Raw genomic sequence first — 15,079 nt, 5'->3', positions numbered from 1 at the left:
TTATAGAAAATCATATTTCCAAGTTTGGTAGGTCTGTATTATCTAGAAGACAAACATTTAAGACAGCCATCCAGGAACTTATTTACAAATAGAAGCTTATTCATTTTAAAATAGGTATAAAAGTCAGTTTTGGCACTAACCATAAGGCAATGGATGATATATTCCTAAAACTGCAAATCACATAATGAAAGAACAACCAGAAAAAGATCATATTTATAAAAGAAAGTATGAGATCTTAAACATAACTAAATTAAAGAATCAGCATCAAAGTCACTAAGTCACCCAATCCAACATACTGAAGATTCTTTTTAATAAGCAACAAACAGTAAATTGCTTTAAACCATGGAAACACTGAGCCATGTCTTGTGGAAGAACCTAATACTAAATTAGCAAATTAGTTTTAGTTTTATTACCAGAAGATAGCAAAGAGTTAAAGGATACCATCATTTTAATTGTTAAGCAGAAACAAATGATATTATTTGGAAGTCCAGCCTTTGTTAAAGGTCTTTAAAAAAAACTGCCATTCACCCCAGTGAGTAAATATTAGTTTCAAACTTTTTTTTTTATTTCTACACCAGTGTGTTTTTAACAACTTCCTTTTTGCATTTCCATGAGCCTCAATGATATTTCAACCTTAAAATGCAGTTTTTCAGTACAGTCACATTTGCACTGCAAAGACTGCAAATCCAGATTTCTTCAGCTGTGGATTTCATGTAAGTTTTAAAAATAATTTTTGTTTTCAACCTAAATTTATAAAAACTTTTTTTTTTCAAAACTTAAGGCAAAAAAACAAGTTTTATTAGTTAGTTTTCTTTAAATCTGAGCAGGTGTGTGAGGCTGTTTAAATATCAAAAAAGCTAGTGCCATATACAGTATTACCAACAAAAAGAAAAGAATAAAGTAGCATGCACCCTCTAGATGAAAAGAAAATTTAATTTTACTAGATGTTTAAATAACCAAAAGGCAAAAAGTGTGTCTCCTCTAAGAGTATCATCATAAACCACAGAAATTTTAGAGGACAACAAGTTACCAAAGTATTCTGCTCAACGTTTATACAAATACATTACTACAAGTTTACATACAGTCAAAAGACATCTCAGTGTTACCTAATTACTTAAATTTACAAGACAAACATAAATAAAGCTGTTAAAACAGGCAAGTACAGTACTGATCTATCATTCAGCACAACATATTTTGTATATCTTTCATCTTGAAATCAATCAGATTAGAATTGTGTGAAGTCATTCTTCAAACCTAAAAATAAAATAAAGAGAATTAAGTATATCTATGTAAATTTCACACAACATGGGCTTATTCCAAATGCCTAAGTCCTTTTTTCAGGCACATAATTTACCATTTAACCACGTCTTGTCTGTTCTTAGAAGAGGCCACAGTCTTTAAGGTTATTTTTAATAATGACATCAGTTACAGCATCAAAAACAAACTGCACATTTTTCGTATCTGTGGCACATGTGAAGTGAGTGTAGATTTCCTTTGTGTCTTTTCTCTTGTTAAGATCTTCAAACTGACATTGAATGTAAGCAGCTGCTTCTTCATAAGTGTTCGATCCTAGAAGGAGAAAATTGCTCAATAAGCACGTTTCAAAAAGGAAGAACTAAACATATATGTTTAACGTATATACTGCATATTAGAAGGAAGTAGATATTCTGCAACAGTAACTAAAACCTGAAAAGAAGTATGTTGATTTAAATAATTCCACAGCCACTACTTTACAACACAACATGTGTATCTTGTGGAAGGAAACCTTCTGGACAAATTTTTAATAATAAAAAATGCTGTATGTATAGCAGTGGTAGACAGAGCAAGTCATTAATGACTTATCACTATTACACAGGCTATATTTCATTCCTTTCTTCAAGTTATTCACATTCACGTCTCATGTTTTTGACATTTTCCTTTTAATCAAAGAAAAAGTATGAAATCATAATGAAAATTATACACGAAAAGCCTGCTGAATAAAACTGCCTTCTGTTATACATTTCCTGAACAAGCCAACTCTTCTAACTATTTATATATGCTCCCTTCAAGTAAACTCTCATGTATTCTCAAGGGATCCCCACTAGGGGGAAAAGAAATAAATCTAGCAAGAAAAGAATAAAATACAGAATAAAGAACAGGGTAACCAGAGTAGGACGACAAGCAGAACGACAGTAACATCTAAACACTATCAGAGGACCATCATCGTTTCATCTTGTTAACAATAATCTGACTTCAGTACTCTTTCATTTGTGATTCATAAGAACATCCTGCCAAATTAAACTTATTTAAATATTTTGTACAGTTAGTTATCAAATTCCTCCTAATTCATCAAAAATAAGATAATTTAACCAAAAATTACTTGACACTTGACCGTTCCCAATACCTGCATATTCAGGGTAGCAAATAGTGAGAGGACTCCTCTTGATTTTTTCTTCAAAAAGATCTTTCTTGTTCAGGAAGAGAATTATAGAAGTGTCTGTGAACCATTTGTTGTTGCAGATACTGTCAAATAATTTCATGCTTTCATGCATCCGATTCTGTAATTTAGGGGGGGGGGGGAAACAACATATTTTATTGATTTTATCAGTCTCTAGAAGTAAAATCAGGATATATGTATTTGATTAGCTACAACTAGAAGAGTTATGAAACTTAGAAAAGTTATGAAAGTTCCAGTATGCAGAATCTTATATTACCACAGGGAAATACACAGTGGCCAAATAAAACTTTAATGGACCTGATGATCTTGAAAGTCTTCTCCAACTAATATGATTTTATGAAATGATTACATGAATAGAGTTCAAGCAACTACTTTATATTATGTTTCTCCATTTCTAGGATTAAGCCTTTTTTAGTTATTTAGGAATTTTTGGTATTTTCACATTTAGCAATTATACTACTTTAGAAAACTCTTCAAGTGAACTGAATTTGCCTGATATTTATCAGATACTCCGAAAACTGACAATTAACTTTTGCACACAGTCAAGATTCCTGTATAAGGAAAAAATAGTAATTCTATAGAACTAGAGAATTAAATGAGAAGGCTGTTCTGTTAGTTCCATTAAGAAAAAAGTTAACCTAATTTTAACACTGTAGAAAAATTGTCATATGTAACATATAAGTACTCTGACACTACTTCCTGACATTTATGTACATGGCAGGTATGACCTATTTTGACTTAACTTGAAAGTATTTTTTCCCTGTTTGTTTTTCTTACCTCCCTGACTAATTTCCATGAAGTTACAGAACACGAAGAGTAACACAGAAGGCTGTTAATGATATACACACAAAAAAACAGCATTACTTTAGACTGCTCAGATTATAAAAAATACACACACTGTGCATATTGATGTGGGAGGAGTCACATCTTGGAAGAAGAGAAAGGATGGAAAGGGATTTGAAGAGAGAAAGAAAAGAAAGATTTCTGCAACTAAGGAAAGAGGTCATAGTAAAACATTTATAAAGCAACAAAAACTGGAGGCTGAGAAAGGGTAACAAAACAGCAGAGACAGATAAGCAAATCAACTTCTTTGATATTTTAAGTATCCACAGAAACTAGAACATGTATTATTGACATCCTAATTAAATTATGCATAATTGGAAATATATGAAAGAATACAGCTGAAAAGAGTACTTATCCCAATATAATCTTGAGAATAAAGAATTTTTGAAACTTGAAAGCATGAAATCTATCACCAGTTCTCTGAAACCTTTTACAAAAAAAACATGTATCTCATTAAAAAAAATACTTAGCTTCCTTTTCTGAAAGAGGTCTTTAGCTTTCCTTTCAAAATACTTAGTTTCTAACAACTAAACCTTTCTTCAGCGTTAAGATACTTGCCATTTCCTCATCTTCAGCCAACACCAAGTCATAATCACTTAATGCCACACAGAAAATAATTGCTGTAACACCCTCAAAACAATGAATCCACTTCTTCCGCTCTGATCTTTGGCCCCCAACATCAAACATTCTGCAAAACAGAAATACAAAGCAGGAAATGAACTTTGGATTTTCCAGTTTTCTGAACAGTAAATGATAAAATCTGAAACCATCAGCTGTGCAAGCCTAATCACAGAATTTTGAGACAGCATAAAACATCCAACTGTTATTATAGTTTCATTTCTTAGTATAAGAAATAACTTTCAGTTATTTAGAACTTAGAAGTCTTCCTATAGACTTCACAAAACATGACGAAGTGATATGAAAGCAACATGAATCTGCTTATTTAAAAAAAACTATTACAAATAATTCCATTATCAAAGTTAATTGCAATCTATAAAAATAAAATTACAGTTAGCTTTACTAAATGCAAACTTACGTAAAGTTCTTCAATATTTTTCCTAAATGAATAGTCACATGCAATAAAAAAACAACAATACAATACTTCTTAAATCCTAGAGCAGAGTTCATTCTCATAGTTTCATAAGGTTGGAAAGGACCTACAAGATCATCTAGTCCAAAGATTATCTAGTTCATTCTGTTTTAATACTTGAAAAATATGCTATACTATGAAAACTGGCCATACATAATTTTGTTATCGCTGTATTCTGTATGGAAATACAAAAATATAAAATATAATTCTCAGCTTTCCAAATAGAGACTGGTATCTCTGAACTGTTATGTGCTTCAGCTTTATCTCTGTTAAATAAAATTGCAGCTTGATCAGCTTTTGACCACGTTTAAATAGAATTTACTGTCAGTAAAAATTAAAAATATTATTTTCAACATTTCCTTCTTAAAAGAAGCAAGCATCATACAATAAAAAAGACTATTAATTGTCTCTCTAAGAAAGGAACTTTTTAGTAGTGCAGTTAAGTGGGCAACTGAACTATAAAAGCCTTTCTATTCAATTCCCAGCTGATAAAAACAAAGCAGTAGGAGAAGACCACATACAAGAACTTAAAGGATAAGCAAGATAGCATGATTTTCATGAATTTGCTTTTCTCTGCTATCAAAAATTTTAAGGGCTATTTGCTAACACCTGAGCTACACTGAATCTGAAAGACTGTTTAATTTGACATCTTAATATTTGAACTTCAATTATTTTGCAAGGCAGAAAAATAGCATCCTGGATTTAATGAACTAAGTCATGAAAAAAAACAAAAAAAACATAGAACAACCAAGCAACAAAAATAACAGCAACAAAATACACCCAAATAAGGGGACAACAGTGCTATCCTAAAATGGATGCCAATTTCTGAATTTTCTCAACAAAACAGAACACAGTCTTTTTCCATCTGTCTCCTTCCTACCACACAAAGAAGAGTCTTGTCTCAAATTCTTGTGATTACTTTCTGCTTGAAAACAATGTGAAAAGGTCACCATATGCCTTCCTTAGCTATGGTCCTCAATATTCTACCAGGCAAATATTGCATTTTTCCCCCTCATTACAAGGAAATGCAATTATTCCTTTTAAGAGTGGCCTGACTTTTATCTTCAGCAATTTTTTCCAAGTAATTTAAACTTTTTCAGGCGTTATCATGAAAAAGTTTAAAATTCAGTACACATAAAAATATTTACATGGGAAGGAGAAGACAGAAGAGAAAGAACAGAGTACACAGCACTTCCATCCACTTTGGTCAGCATTTACCATGAATGCCTTGTCTGTGTAACACAGATCTATTAGGTCACAGTCCCAGCACACTAAGACACTGACAGAAGCTGCCTGATCTACAAAGAATGAGAAGGATATGCAATCTAGTCCTCTGTCTTAATACTCAATATCATAGTGGAGCCTAGGTACTAAACAAAAAAATTGTATTTTGCTTATACACAGTAAGTTACAGTCTACAGTGAACTACAAAGAAATGCAAGGCAGTACTGAAAGAACTGAAGTTCGTAATCTACCTGCCCTATCTAAAGGATGATGTCATTACATAAATGCCTTAATGATCTCCCATTTATTTCAACAACGCAGACATTTCTAGTGAAATTGCATGGTGATTGTCATATTAAGACAAATTACTTCACTGAATTAAGTCAAAAGCCCTGCAGATGGTTCTTCAAGTCATCACCCTGCTAATCTTTGTTACTGTTATATAGGTTGGTTTATCAGCAATTGTGCAAATATAAGGACTTGTGCAAGATATTTCATTAGCACTTTGTTTTTCAAAGCTAGTCTTCCCAGGTTTGACATGTTCTGCTTCATTCTATTACATAAGCTGAATATATAGCTGCAGTACTGATTAAAAAAAACAAACAAGATAGAGGCCGAAGGGACAGCAGGCATTTTTTGTGATTTCTTTCACTGTTTTTTGTTGTTATTCTTGTTATGTTTTTTCTTCTAGATTATACAAGTTGATTGCTTACCTACTGCTCAAGCTCAAACTTGAGGAAGGCTTATTTGACAAATATTTTTGTAGCCTCTCTCACCCTATCTCAAAAGATAAGAGACATATCTCAAAAGTCTCATATTCATTAAAACTGACTTTTATCTTTGATTATCTGTTTTTCCCATGTGGTAAGAGGGGGGGTGGTGTACATGGGTAGACTTAAAATCTACTGATTTGGTGTACCATATAACTAGATAAACTGCATTTGATGATATTCAATTAGTTATTTCTAGAAATGAGAATGTGTTTTCAGTCACTAGATTTCTATTAAAAAAAAAGTAGAGAACGAATCCAAAGAAGTCCCTTGACTTTCTGATCAAAACCTTATTCACAAACACTATAACCTCTAATAAGGTCTTCTGCTTTAGATTTACTACCATGCAAATGACAATGTTCACTATCCATGATCTGCAATAGAATAACGGATCTTTAGAAATCTCTGCAAGATTATTCCCATAAGAACATAAAAATGGATTCCTTAGGATATATAACAGCTATTATTTGTAGGGATTAGAAAAAACTTGTACACCTAAACCCCTAAAATAAGCAAACCCTGCCACCAAAATGTATCTTCTACAGAACTAATGATCCTGAAGCATCAATATTACAGCACATACTTTCAAAACAATATTTTCTGTGAAGATACTAAACAAATACACTGATGTACAGATGTGCTGACAATAATCTCCGCACAATATAAAATATATAAGCAATGAGAGTTTTACTGAGCTTCCTTCTCACTTTTCCTAGTATGGAGTAGTTGCAATGGTGTTACATTTATACTATCCTACACTTTCATGCTGAATGTCACTGGACATAAAATTGTTATAACAATAACATCATTTGGTAAAAACTGCATCAGAAGAAACTTTAGTCACAGTTTTTCATCACTAAATAAAGTATTACCTTAAAAAAAAAAAAAAAGACCTACAATATAGTTTTGAATTCAGTTCTCCAGGAAAAAGGATTTGTTTTTCATAACCAGAGCAACAAATATTTTTAAATCTCCAGCTCACCAAATGATTCTGAAGGGAAAAGTCTGACAGAACAGCTACATGTTAACACAGAATAAAACAGAATATTTCAAGATTCTATTTACATAGAAAATAAGCTTTATGCAAAGCTTCAAATGAAAACGTAAGCATTTATTACTTAATATCGCCATACTTATTCTGAGCTATTATAGAAATTCAAACAACTCCCACATGCCTTCAGAAAACTGAGCCAAACAGGAAGGAAATTTCCAGCAAAAAGAAAAATAATAAAATAATTAGTTATGGTTAGACAAAATTGTTAAACTACATCACTAGAAGTCCATCTATGAGAACTTTACAGAAGCTGTTAATAGACAGATGAATATGTAGAATTGTTTACATACTTAAAATGAAGATCTTTGAAAGTAAAGTGAGTTTCCACTATTCCTGTAGTTTTCACTCTAGTCCTGAGAACATCCTGTTGAGTTGGAATGTAGTTTGTTTGTGCTATCCTGTCCAAGTCATTCAAGTAACTGAAGGTAAAAATAAATACTGCATTCAGTTATTCATAAAATAGTAATTAGATAATTGCAAAAAAATACACAAGCCTTAGGTCCATTCATTACACTGTACATGACTTTTATATGAAAAAATTTGAGATAGATTCGACAGATTATTAACTTTCCACTTATTTTTTGATGTAAAATTTTAAAGACACTTTTGTTCTAGAAGAAAACGCATACAATAGATTCCACTGCAAAGAATTACTGTTCTGAAATCCCAGAATGCAAACATGGTTCTATATTTAAACACGGTTCCACATTAACCAATGTTCTTTGTTTTAACGCTTTCACCCTTGTAACTTCCTACTGAGCTGTAATTTACTTTGCACTACAACTAAAACCCAAATTACTCCAGAACTGAAAACAGTGGTGAAGAGAACAACTCAGTACTAGAGGAAGAATTAATGTATGTTTTACAACAATAATAAATTCATGGTCAGCAATTTTCTGCTGAGAATTTCTAATTGCACGTATTTTTACAACAGGTTCTCACTTCCAAAATTATTGTGATGCCCACCATTTCTGAAAATGAGATGTCTTATTTGTGCTTTTTGCATAGTGAACAGAGAAGATATTAAGTTCTACTTTAAGTGTAACAAAAATTAAGCAATTTTCAGAATACAACTATGTCTAAAACACCAGTTTCATTATGAAATTGGGGGTGAAGTTATGTAAAACAACAAAACAGCAGAGGTTACTAGAGGAAGGTAAGTGACCCTCTAAACAATTAAAGTACCCTAGCACAGAAAACCCTGCTTGATCGTTATCTTTACTCACGTGTCTAATAAATACTGTAGGTTAGCAAAGAAAATGTGTCTACTTTAAATTTGCTGGAGAATTTTCTAGGAGAAATTTGATTATGAACAAGAAATTAGAGTCCTTGTAGGACAGATTCACATCAATTAGTCATATTGTCCAGGACAATTTTTGATACTGAATAGGTAACTGGCTCACTAATTTGTAATAAAAATGCTACAAAAATACTAAAGCATCTTAAAACACTTTTTTTTCTTCAAAATAATCTAACAACTTATCAGAATATGACTTAAATTCATAGTCATACACCACATGTCTTTATCCTCAAAGATTGTATCTAGCATTCTGACCCAAGCAGACAATCTCTTTTGCTAGATATTTCTAGGCTTTTCATCTACATGGGATCAGAATTACTTACATTTCTCTTGAATTCTTTTACCTACTACTTAAAGCACAAGAGAGCCTTGTACGTCACACAGTACTTACTAGGCAGCAGAATCATTAAGCTGGTACTCTCTAGATCTGTTGAAACAAGCTTGTACTCCACTGTCTTTCCATAGTCTTTTGATAACACCAGCAAGCTCTGCAGTCATAAATCCTTCCTCTGCTGCTCCAGCTAAAACAAACAGTTGACGAGCATCATCCTTTAGGACGTAAAAAAGGACAAATAAAAATTGAGAAACACAAGAAAAGGTATATTAACTTCCTCTATCACCTAAGAATAAGAATTACATTCAGCAAAGGAATGAGTTACTTAACCTGGTATATATGATCATAGCCAAAGAAAAAAATGAGAAGGAAAGCAATTAGTACCCTATATAGGATATTACTTCCCACTCTTTTCAACAGAAAATGACAAGTTCAGTTAATTTCACATCAGCTGATAAAAATTCTGATCAGTTTATCACTTGAACTGAGCTTCTATAAATGGAAATATTTTGTACATTTTGTGCTGAAGCCTCATTTTATTGTCAGACCCTCAAACTGAACAGAACAATTACATTGTATATTAGAACCTTCAGATATGCAGAAATATATTGACTGACTGCAGAATACACATTAAGCACTTAAAATTCAAAAAACAATTTATTTGAAGATGACAAAAGATCATTCATTAGTGAAGAAAATTACTCTTAAAACTTTTCCAGATAAAATAATTAAAATATTCATTACCTTAATTACTCTACAGAAACTAAGTTTTCTTGATAACTACATGCCTAAGAACAGACACATTTTTTGATTTAAGAAAAACATCAAACAGTAAACATATCCATGTGAAAATTGATGTTTATCAAGCATATGAACAGTAAGCCACTTACAATATATATACTGAATAAACTGTGGGCAGCTAGTAGAAGTTCAGCAGATAGCACTAATGGTTACATAAACAGAGCAGTAAAGGTCAAAAAGCAAGATAATTAAATCTCACTGACTGTATTTCAAGCAGCATGCTTACACGGATGAAACCTGAATGGCAACTGAGTATTCTTTCTGTATGAAAAAGCCAATCTACAATAGATAGGAGCAGATGTATACTAGAAGCTGTAAGAACACTTTAAATGTCATTTCATATCTCCTATATTCTGACTTTCAAATACACAAAACACTCATTGTAAAAAAAAAACAACTAATATCTATGTGTTCTAAGATTGTGTTTGTTTTTTAACAGGAGGGTGTAAGAGGGAGTAAGAAGAAGGGGCAGGAAGCGAATTAAGTTCTGTTAAGTGGCATCCATTAAGCCCCACATCCCTTTTCTACAGAAGGTAAGTACACAGATTCCAGAAATAATAATTGAGTCCTATTTTCATTACTAACAAATGCCAGATGCTTTCATTTAATCATACTGCAATAGTGCTGCGTCTTCTTAAGGACTCCCTATTTTTTATGCAAGACTCCTTAAACGAGATAATTTACAGATATTCATTTAGCTTTTTCTGAAGCTAATTGCAGTGAATTTCATGTTTTGAAGGCAGTTCATTCTCATTTGAAGCACATTCACTAAATGTCTCTCAAAATACAGATTCTGTTTCAGTATGGGAATGTTCTATAGGATAAAGAAAGGTAAGCTAATCTTAGGATGGACCATTACTGAAGCTCCTGGTACAACTTGTGCTCTCATGATTCAGCAGTTTCACAGAAGAAAATACTCACCTTGTTAGAATAATGGCAAAGTAACAAGAGAAGAGCATGCAATTTTCCAAACAGACTTACTTTATTCAGATAAAATCTCCAAAAATTTAGTCTGAGTAACAGTTTTCCTCAGGATATCGCAATTTTGCATTTTTCTTCCATAGAAGTGATAATAAAAAATTAAATTTGCGAGTGTATATTTAATATAATGAGGAACATCCACTCTAAAAAGGCAGGCCCATGTCCCACAAACTCTGGATTCCTTTTTCAATTTCTCATTCTGAAATTACTTGAAGTCTAATACTTGCTTTCAATAGCAATGTTGCTCTGTAAAAAGAACTCAGATCACCAAGACCTGTTTACGTGCTAGGGAATAGACAGTTATTACACTGTTATCCCTGACAGAAGTTTGCTTTCATTTATATCGTTCTCTGAAGTTAAAAAATTCCAATCAGCTCAAATTCATTGCACACATAAAACAAGTTTCAAAATCTTCTTCTCAGTCATTTTATCTGATAAAAATCTATGTTTACTCTCTGCTTCATTTTCTTTTACTTTGTAATTAGTAACAGATTACAACATTAACTGTCAGACATCTGACAGGACTCCTCTGTACAAATGAACTAACATGCATTAACATACTGCTTCAGCCCTGAAAATCAAGGTAAGACAACAGAAAACATGAAAAAGTGAGAGGACTGCTCCAAAAGTAATGCCTCCTATTTTACTATATCGGCCCATCAAGACAGAAGCAGATAATAACAGTATGGCAGTAAAGATTGAACCTTCCCACCCATATTCCATTACATTTTGTTGCCATGAGACAAATGGCAGTGGAAAGGAAGTCTGACAAAATGGTATCTGACATGCATGTGTATGAAGCAAAGGTGTGTGACTGAATCCCTCCATGTGGAAAAACTGCACCACTGACATTCCCTGATCCTTGCTGAACACCTATGGGGACCAAACAGAGGATATGAGGGCAATGAGGATGGCGGGTGGTGCATTTCAGCAGAGGTGACAGTAACTGTGAAAGGTAAGCCATGTCATGAACAATGATGCAGATTTTTAAAAGGGTGGCATGCAGCCTCTTGTTCACTGCTGACAAAAACACACAGCTCATCGTGGTGACTGTTGAAAAATAGTGTTCTGTGAACGAGAATTTGCTCTATCAAACAGCTATATTGTGCTTTTCATATCTGTTATAGTTTCCATGGAAATAAATGGGAGGCATTACTTTCACAGCAACCTACTTAGTGGATTTATAATTAAGCAATTCCACATAGAATTAACATATGTATGTAAACATATCTACATTTTACAGACAGCATCTATCCCCCTGATCAGACAGGGATACAATCAGGCTCACCATAAATAAGAGCACAGAGTTAAGAATTGTGATGTGATAAGCAAAACAATCAGTTCTCCAATAAATAGATGAAATGAGATGAAAAAGGTGCAAGAAAGCCTGGAAATGGGCAACATTCATGTGCTATCATGAAAAAATCTGAGTACCAGCACCAGCACTATGCCTGTGCCTTGGAGTACAGTAAAGTCGTTCACACTAGAAGTCAGTATTAAACTGTATCTGGCCTACAGGTGAGAATGTTTCAGGTACTACTGTGACCATGACTCAATTGAGAATGCAGAGAGCAGCTAAATGCCTAACCTGCTGAATCTGTGTTTTTGAAGGAAAGTGAAATAGCTCATCTTGAAGGTCTCATAACAGCCCATAGGTAAAAATGAACAAGTATGACTACAAAGTTCACTATTTTTCAACCCTAAGACTCAGATTTACATAGAATTTGGAGAACTGCACTTAAACAAAATAGTTGCCATGAATCAACCCAGAGTTAATTGCTGAGCAGAGTACTTTACCATGTAGAAAACTATATAACATTTCTTCTTTATCAAACCTTCTTGCCTACAAAGACTGTTGGATATGAAGAGATTTTTTTCCACAAAATAACAATGGAGAGAAACTGAAAAAGAATGCATGTTTCAGCTGTATATATGCATGTGTACTTCAATACTTACAGCCCTGGTTGGATCACCAAAGTCTATCTTCAACCTCCCCATTGCTCTAATGATAGCAATAATTGACTGAATGGTGTTACTGTAGACAACAGCTTTGTACTGTTTACATTCTTCTTCTGAATAACCAGCTTCATGGATAATCCTACGGAAGGAAAAAAAATAAATTCTCTATTCAAATAAAAAAAAATGTCAGTGATTGTATTTTATTATACTCACTTCATTTGTTTGACAATTGTGCTCTTCCCCGATTCACCAGCTCCTAAAAAATAAATGGAAATTCATTACATTTTTTGCTCATCTTTGAGAACACGTTTAATTTGTTTCTACACTTCAAACACTTAACCAACACAAAAAACTTCAATGGTTTTACAAATTACAAATTATTTTTAACATAAAAACCTAGGTAAGTTTCAAAATTGAGGTATTTTGACAAGAAATCAGTCAGCTACAGAAAGTCTTTGTTCTTTTTGTGCATGCAAGCAATAAACTTTAAATGCCTGGTGTTTCTTAATGCAAACGTATCACAAGGTGTCCAGTTCCAGTATAACCAAAGAAAGCTCTCTAACATTGTAGAGGTCACTGTGACCACAAGAAGTCACTGCTAAAGGCTCAATTCATCTTTCAAAAGGGAAAAAAAAAAAAAAAAAGCAGTCAGCTTCACCCTGTTCCTCAGACTAATGATACAGTAAATACTCCTGGAAGACATTTCCAGGTACTTGAAGGGCAAGAATGTGACTGGCAAACACTAGGAAGGATTTTCCAACAGTATGCGACTTTGTAATGCTTTAATGTGGAAACAGTTGGCTTTGTAGATGTAGGACACCAATTACATCATTTACTGTGCCTCTAGCAGGGCTTTCAATGTCATCTACAGTAGTATTCTTGTATTACATTGAATAAACAATGATTTCAAGATGTCTAAAACACTGTCTAGATGGCCAAATGTAAATGTTAGTGGCCAATCCAAACACAAGCAAGTTAAAAGAGGTAATCTTCAGGAGCTGATATTTGGTTAACACTATTTAACATCTTCATCATTGACCTGAAAATCAGGATGGAATACACCTGCATTAAGTCATTAAAATAAGGCATCATCAGTTTTATTAGTCAGGAAGCGGTCTAAGTGTTGGGAGAGCAAAGGTGTTTGCTTATTCAAAGGATCCTCAAGAAGATAAGACAACTGAGCTGCCAGCATCCACAGGGCAGCATCTCAGCACCTCGTTCTTCCCCTCAGCGCCACAAAAATGAGATTAACAAGAGAACAAAGAGTAGCACATCACTTACATGAATAAGGGACTGCTTTATATGGCATATAAGGATAAGATACAAGAAGAGGGCCATTTAATCTTGAAAAGACTGCTGGAGAGATCTAAGTGCTTTTTCTCCATAAGGCCACTTACGACAGCTGAATACAGGACCAAACTTCTCAACAACAAAAAGCACATGAAGCAAATAGGAGGCTTCAGCATATGTTATTCTAGAGATGTGGACAGGGTGCTGTGAAAATGGGACTATCCCAGGAGAAGTTGTTAAGCACTGGAACATACTGTCCGTGCATGAAGTAAAAACTCAGTCTTATAGATCTTCAAGATGTAACTGGATAAGGTCCTAAGCAACCTTACATAATTTTGATGCTAGCTTGACTTTGAGCCAAGGACTGAAACTGATGACTTCGAGAGTTGTGTTCCAACTTAAATACCCTTTGAAGACTAATAAAATATTTTGTACTTTGACTACTGCGTAACAATTCCATTTGGAACATTCTTCCAGGTAGGTTAAACAAAACATGTAACATCATAACAATCTCAAGCCAGCTTTGAACTATTTGTCAGACAAGAGCTGTCCCACATCCTCGCCAGCACTGCAATTGAAGTGGCTAGATTTCCTTTCTTCCAGTACACAGCACAATGACTGTATCGACAAGAGAAGCTAGTACAGTGCAGAACTACGCTGCTATGGAATAAAGCAACTGTCAACTTCTGCCTGTTTTTTAATTTCTTTACCAAATGTCCAAGTAAAAGACTTGGTTTTGACATCATACTACTCATCAGTTGTGATTCTGAGCTGCCACAGAAATTTGATAAAATGACATTAATAGAAAACAGTATTTTACAGAAACACAGAGGTTAGTGATCACTGTTTTTACCTACAAGCTGCTAGTAAGTACTGCACACTTTGACAACATGACAGATTTAGGAACAATAATCTTATTGGGATAGATAAGATAGATGCATCACATCCAAGATTCATGGAAGACCATGAGAACATCAACATTTGCCATAACAAGCT

The 15,079-nt window shown here is 33.5% G+C and overlaps 1 protein-coding gene across 2 annotated transcripts in view; it reads right to left on the bottom strand.

The window, feature by feature from the left end:
- Window positions 1–573: 573 nt before the first annotated feature.
- The window catches only part of GNAI1 (G protein subunit alpha i1), a 33,518-nt gene continuing 19,012 nt past the window's right edge, over window positions 574–15,079 (bottom strand). The window contains exons 2-9 of one of the 2 annotated variants that reach the window (XM_065743664.1): window positions 13,007–13,049; window positions 12,791–12,932; window positions 9,110–9,267; window positions 7,709–7,837; window positions 3,839–3,968; window positions 2,384–2,537; window positions 1,355–1,569; window positions 574–1,254 (exon numbers count right to left, since the gene is read on the bottom strand). In XM_065743664.1, coding sequence (XP_065599736.1) covers window positions 1,379–1,569; window positions 2,384–2,537; window positions 3,839–3,968; window positions 7,709–7,837; window positions 9,110–9,267; window positions 12,791–12,932; window positions 13,007–13,049 — 947 coding nt within the window. In that variant the 3' untranslated portion in view covers window positions 574–1,254; window positions 1,355–1,378. Of the gene's footprint in view, window positions 1,570–2,383; window positions 2,538–3,838; window positions 3,969–7,708; window positions 7,838–9,109; window positions 9,268–12,790; window positions 12,933–13,006; window positions 13,050–15,079 lie in introns of both variants that reach the window. The other variant, XM_065743663.1, reaches the window with a different exon arrangement.

This window comes from Cyrtonyx montezumae, unplaced genomic scaffold, assembly GCF_038088225.1.
Source record: "Cyrtonyx montezumae isolate F1298 unplaced genomic scaffold, pur_monq_1.0 scaffold_3, whole genome shotgun sequence".
Lineage (NCBI taxonomy): Eukaryota > Metazoa > Chordata > Aves > Galliformes > Odontophoridae > Cyrtonyx > Cyrtonyx montezumae.
Note: the sequence above shows the minus strand (reverse complement) of the source record. Positions and strands in the feature narration are given on the sequence as shown.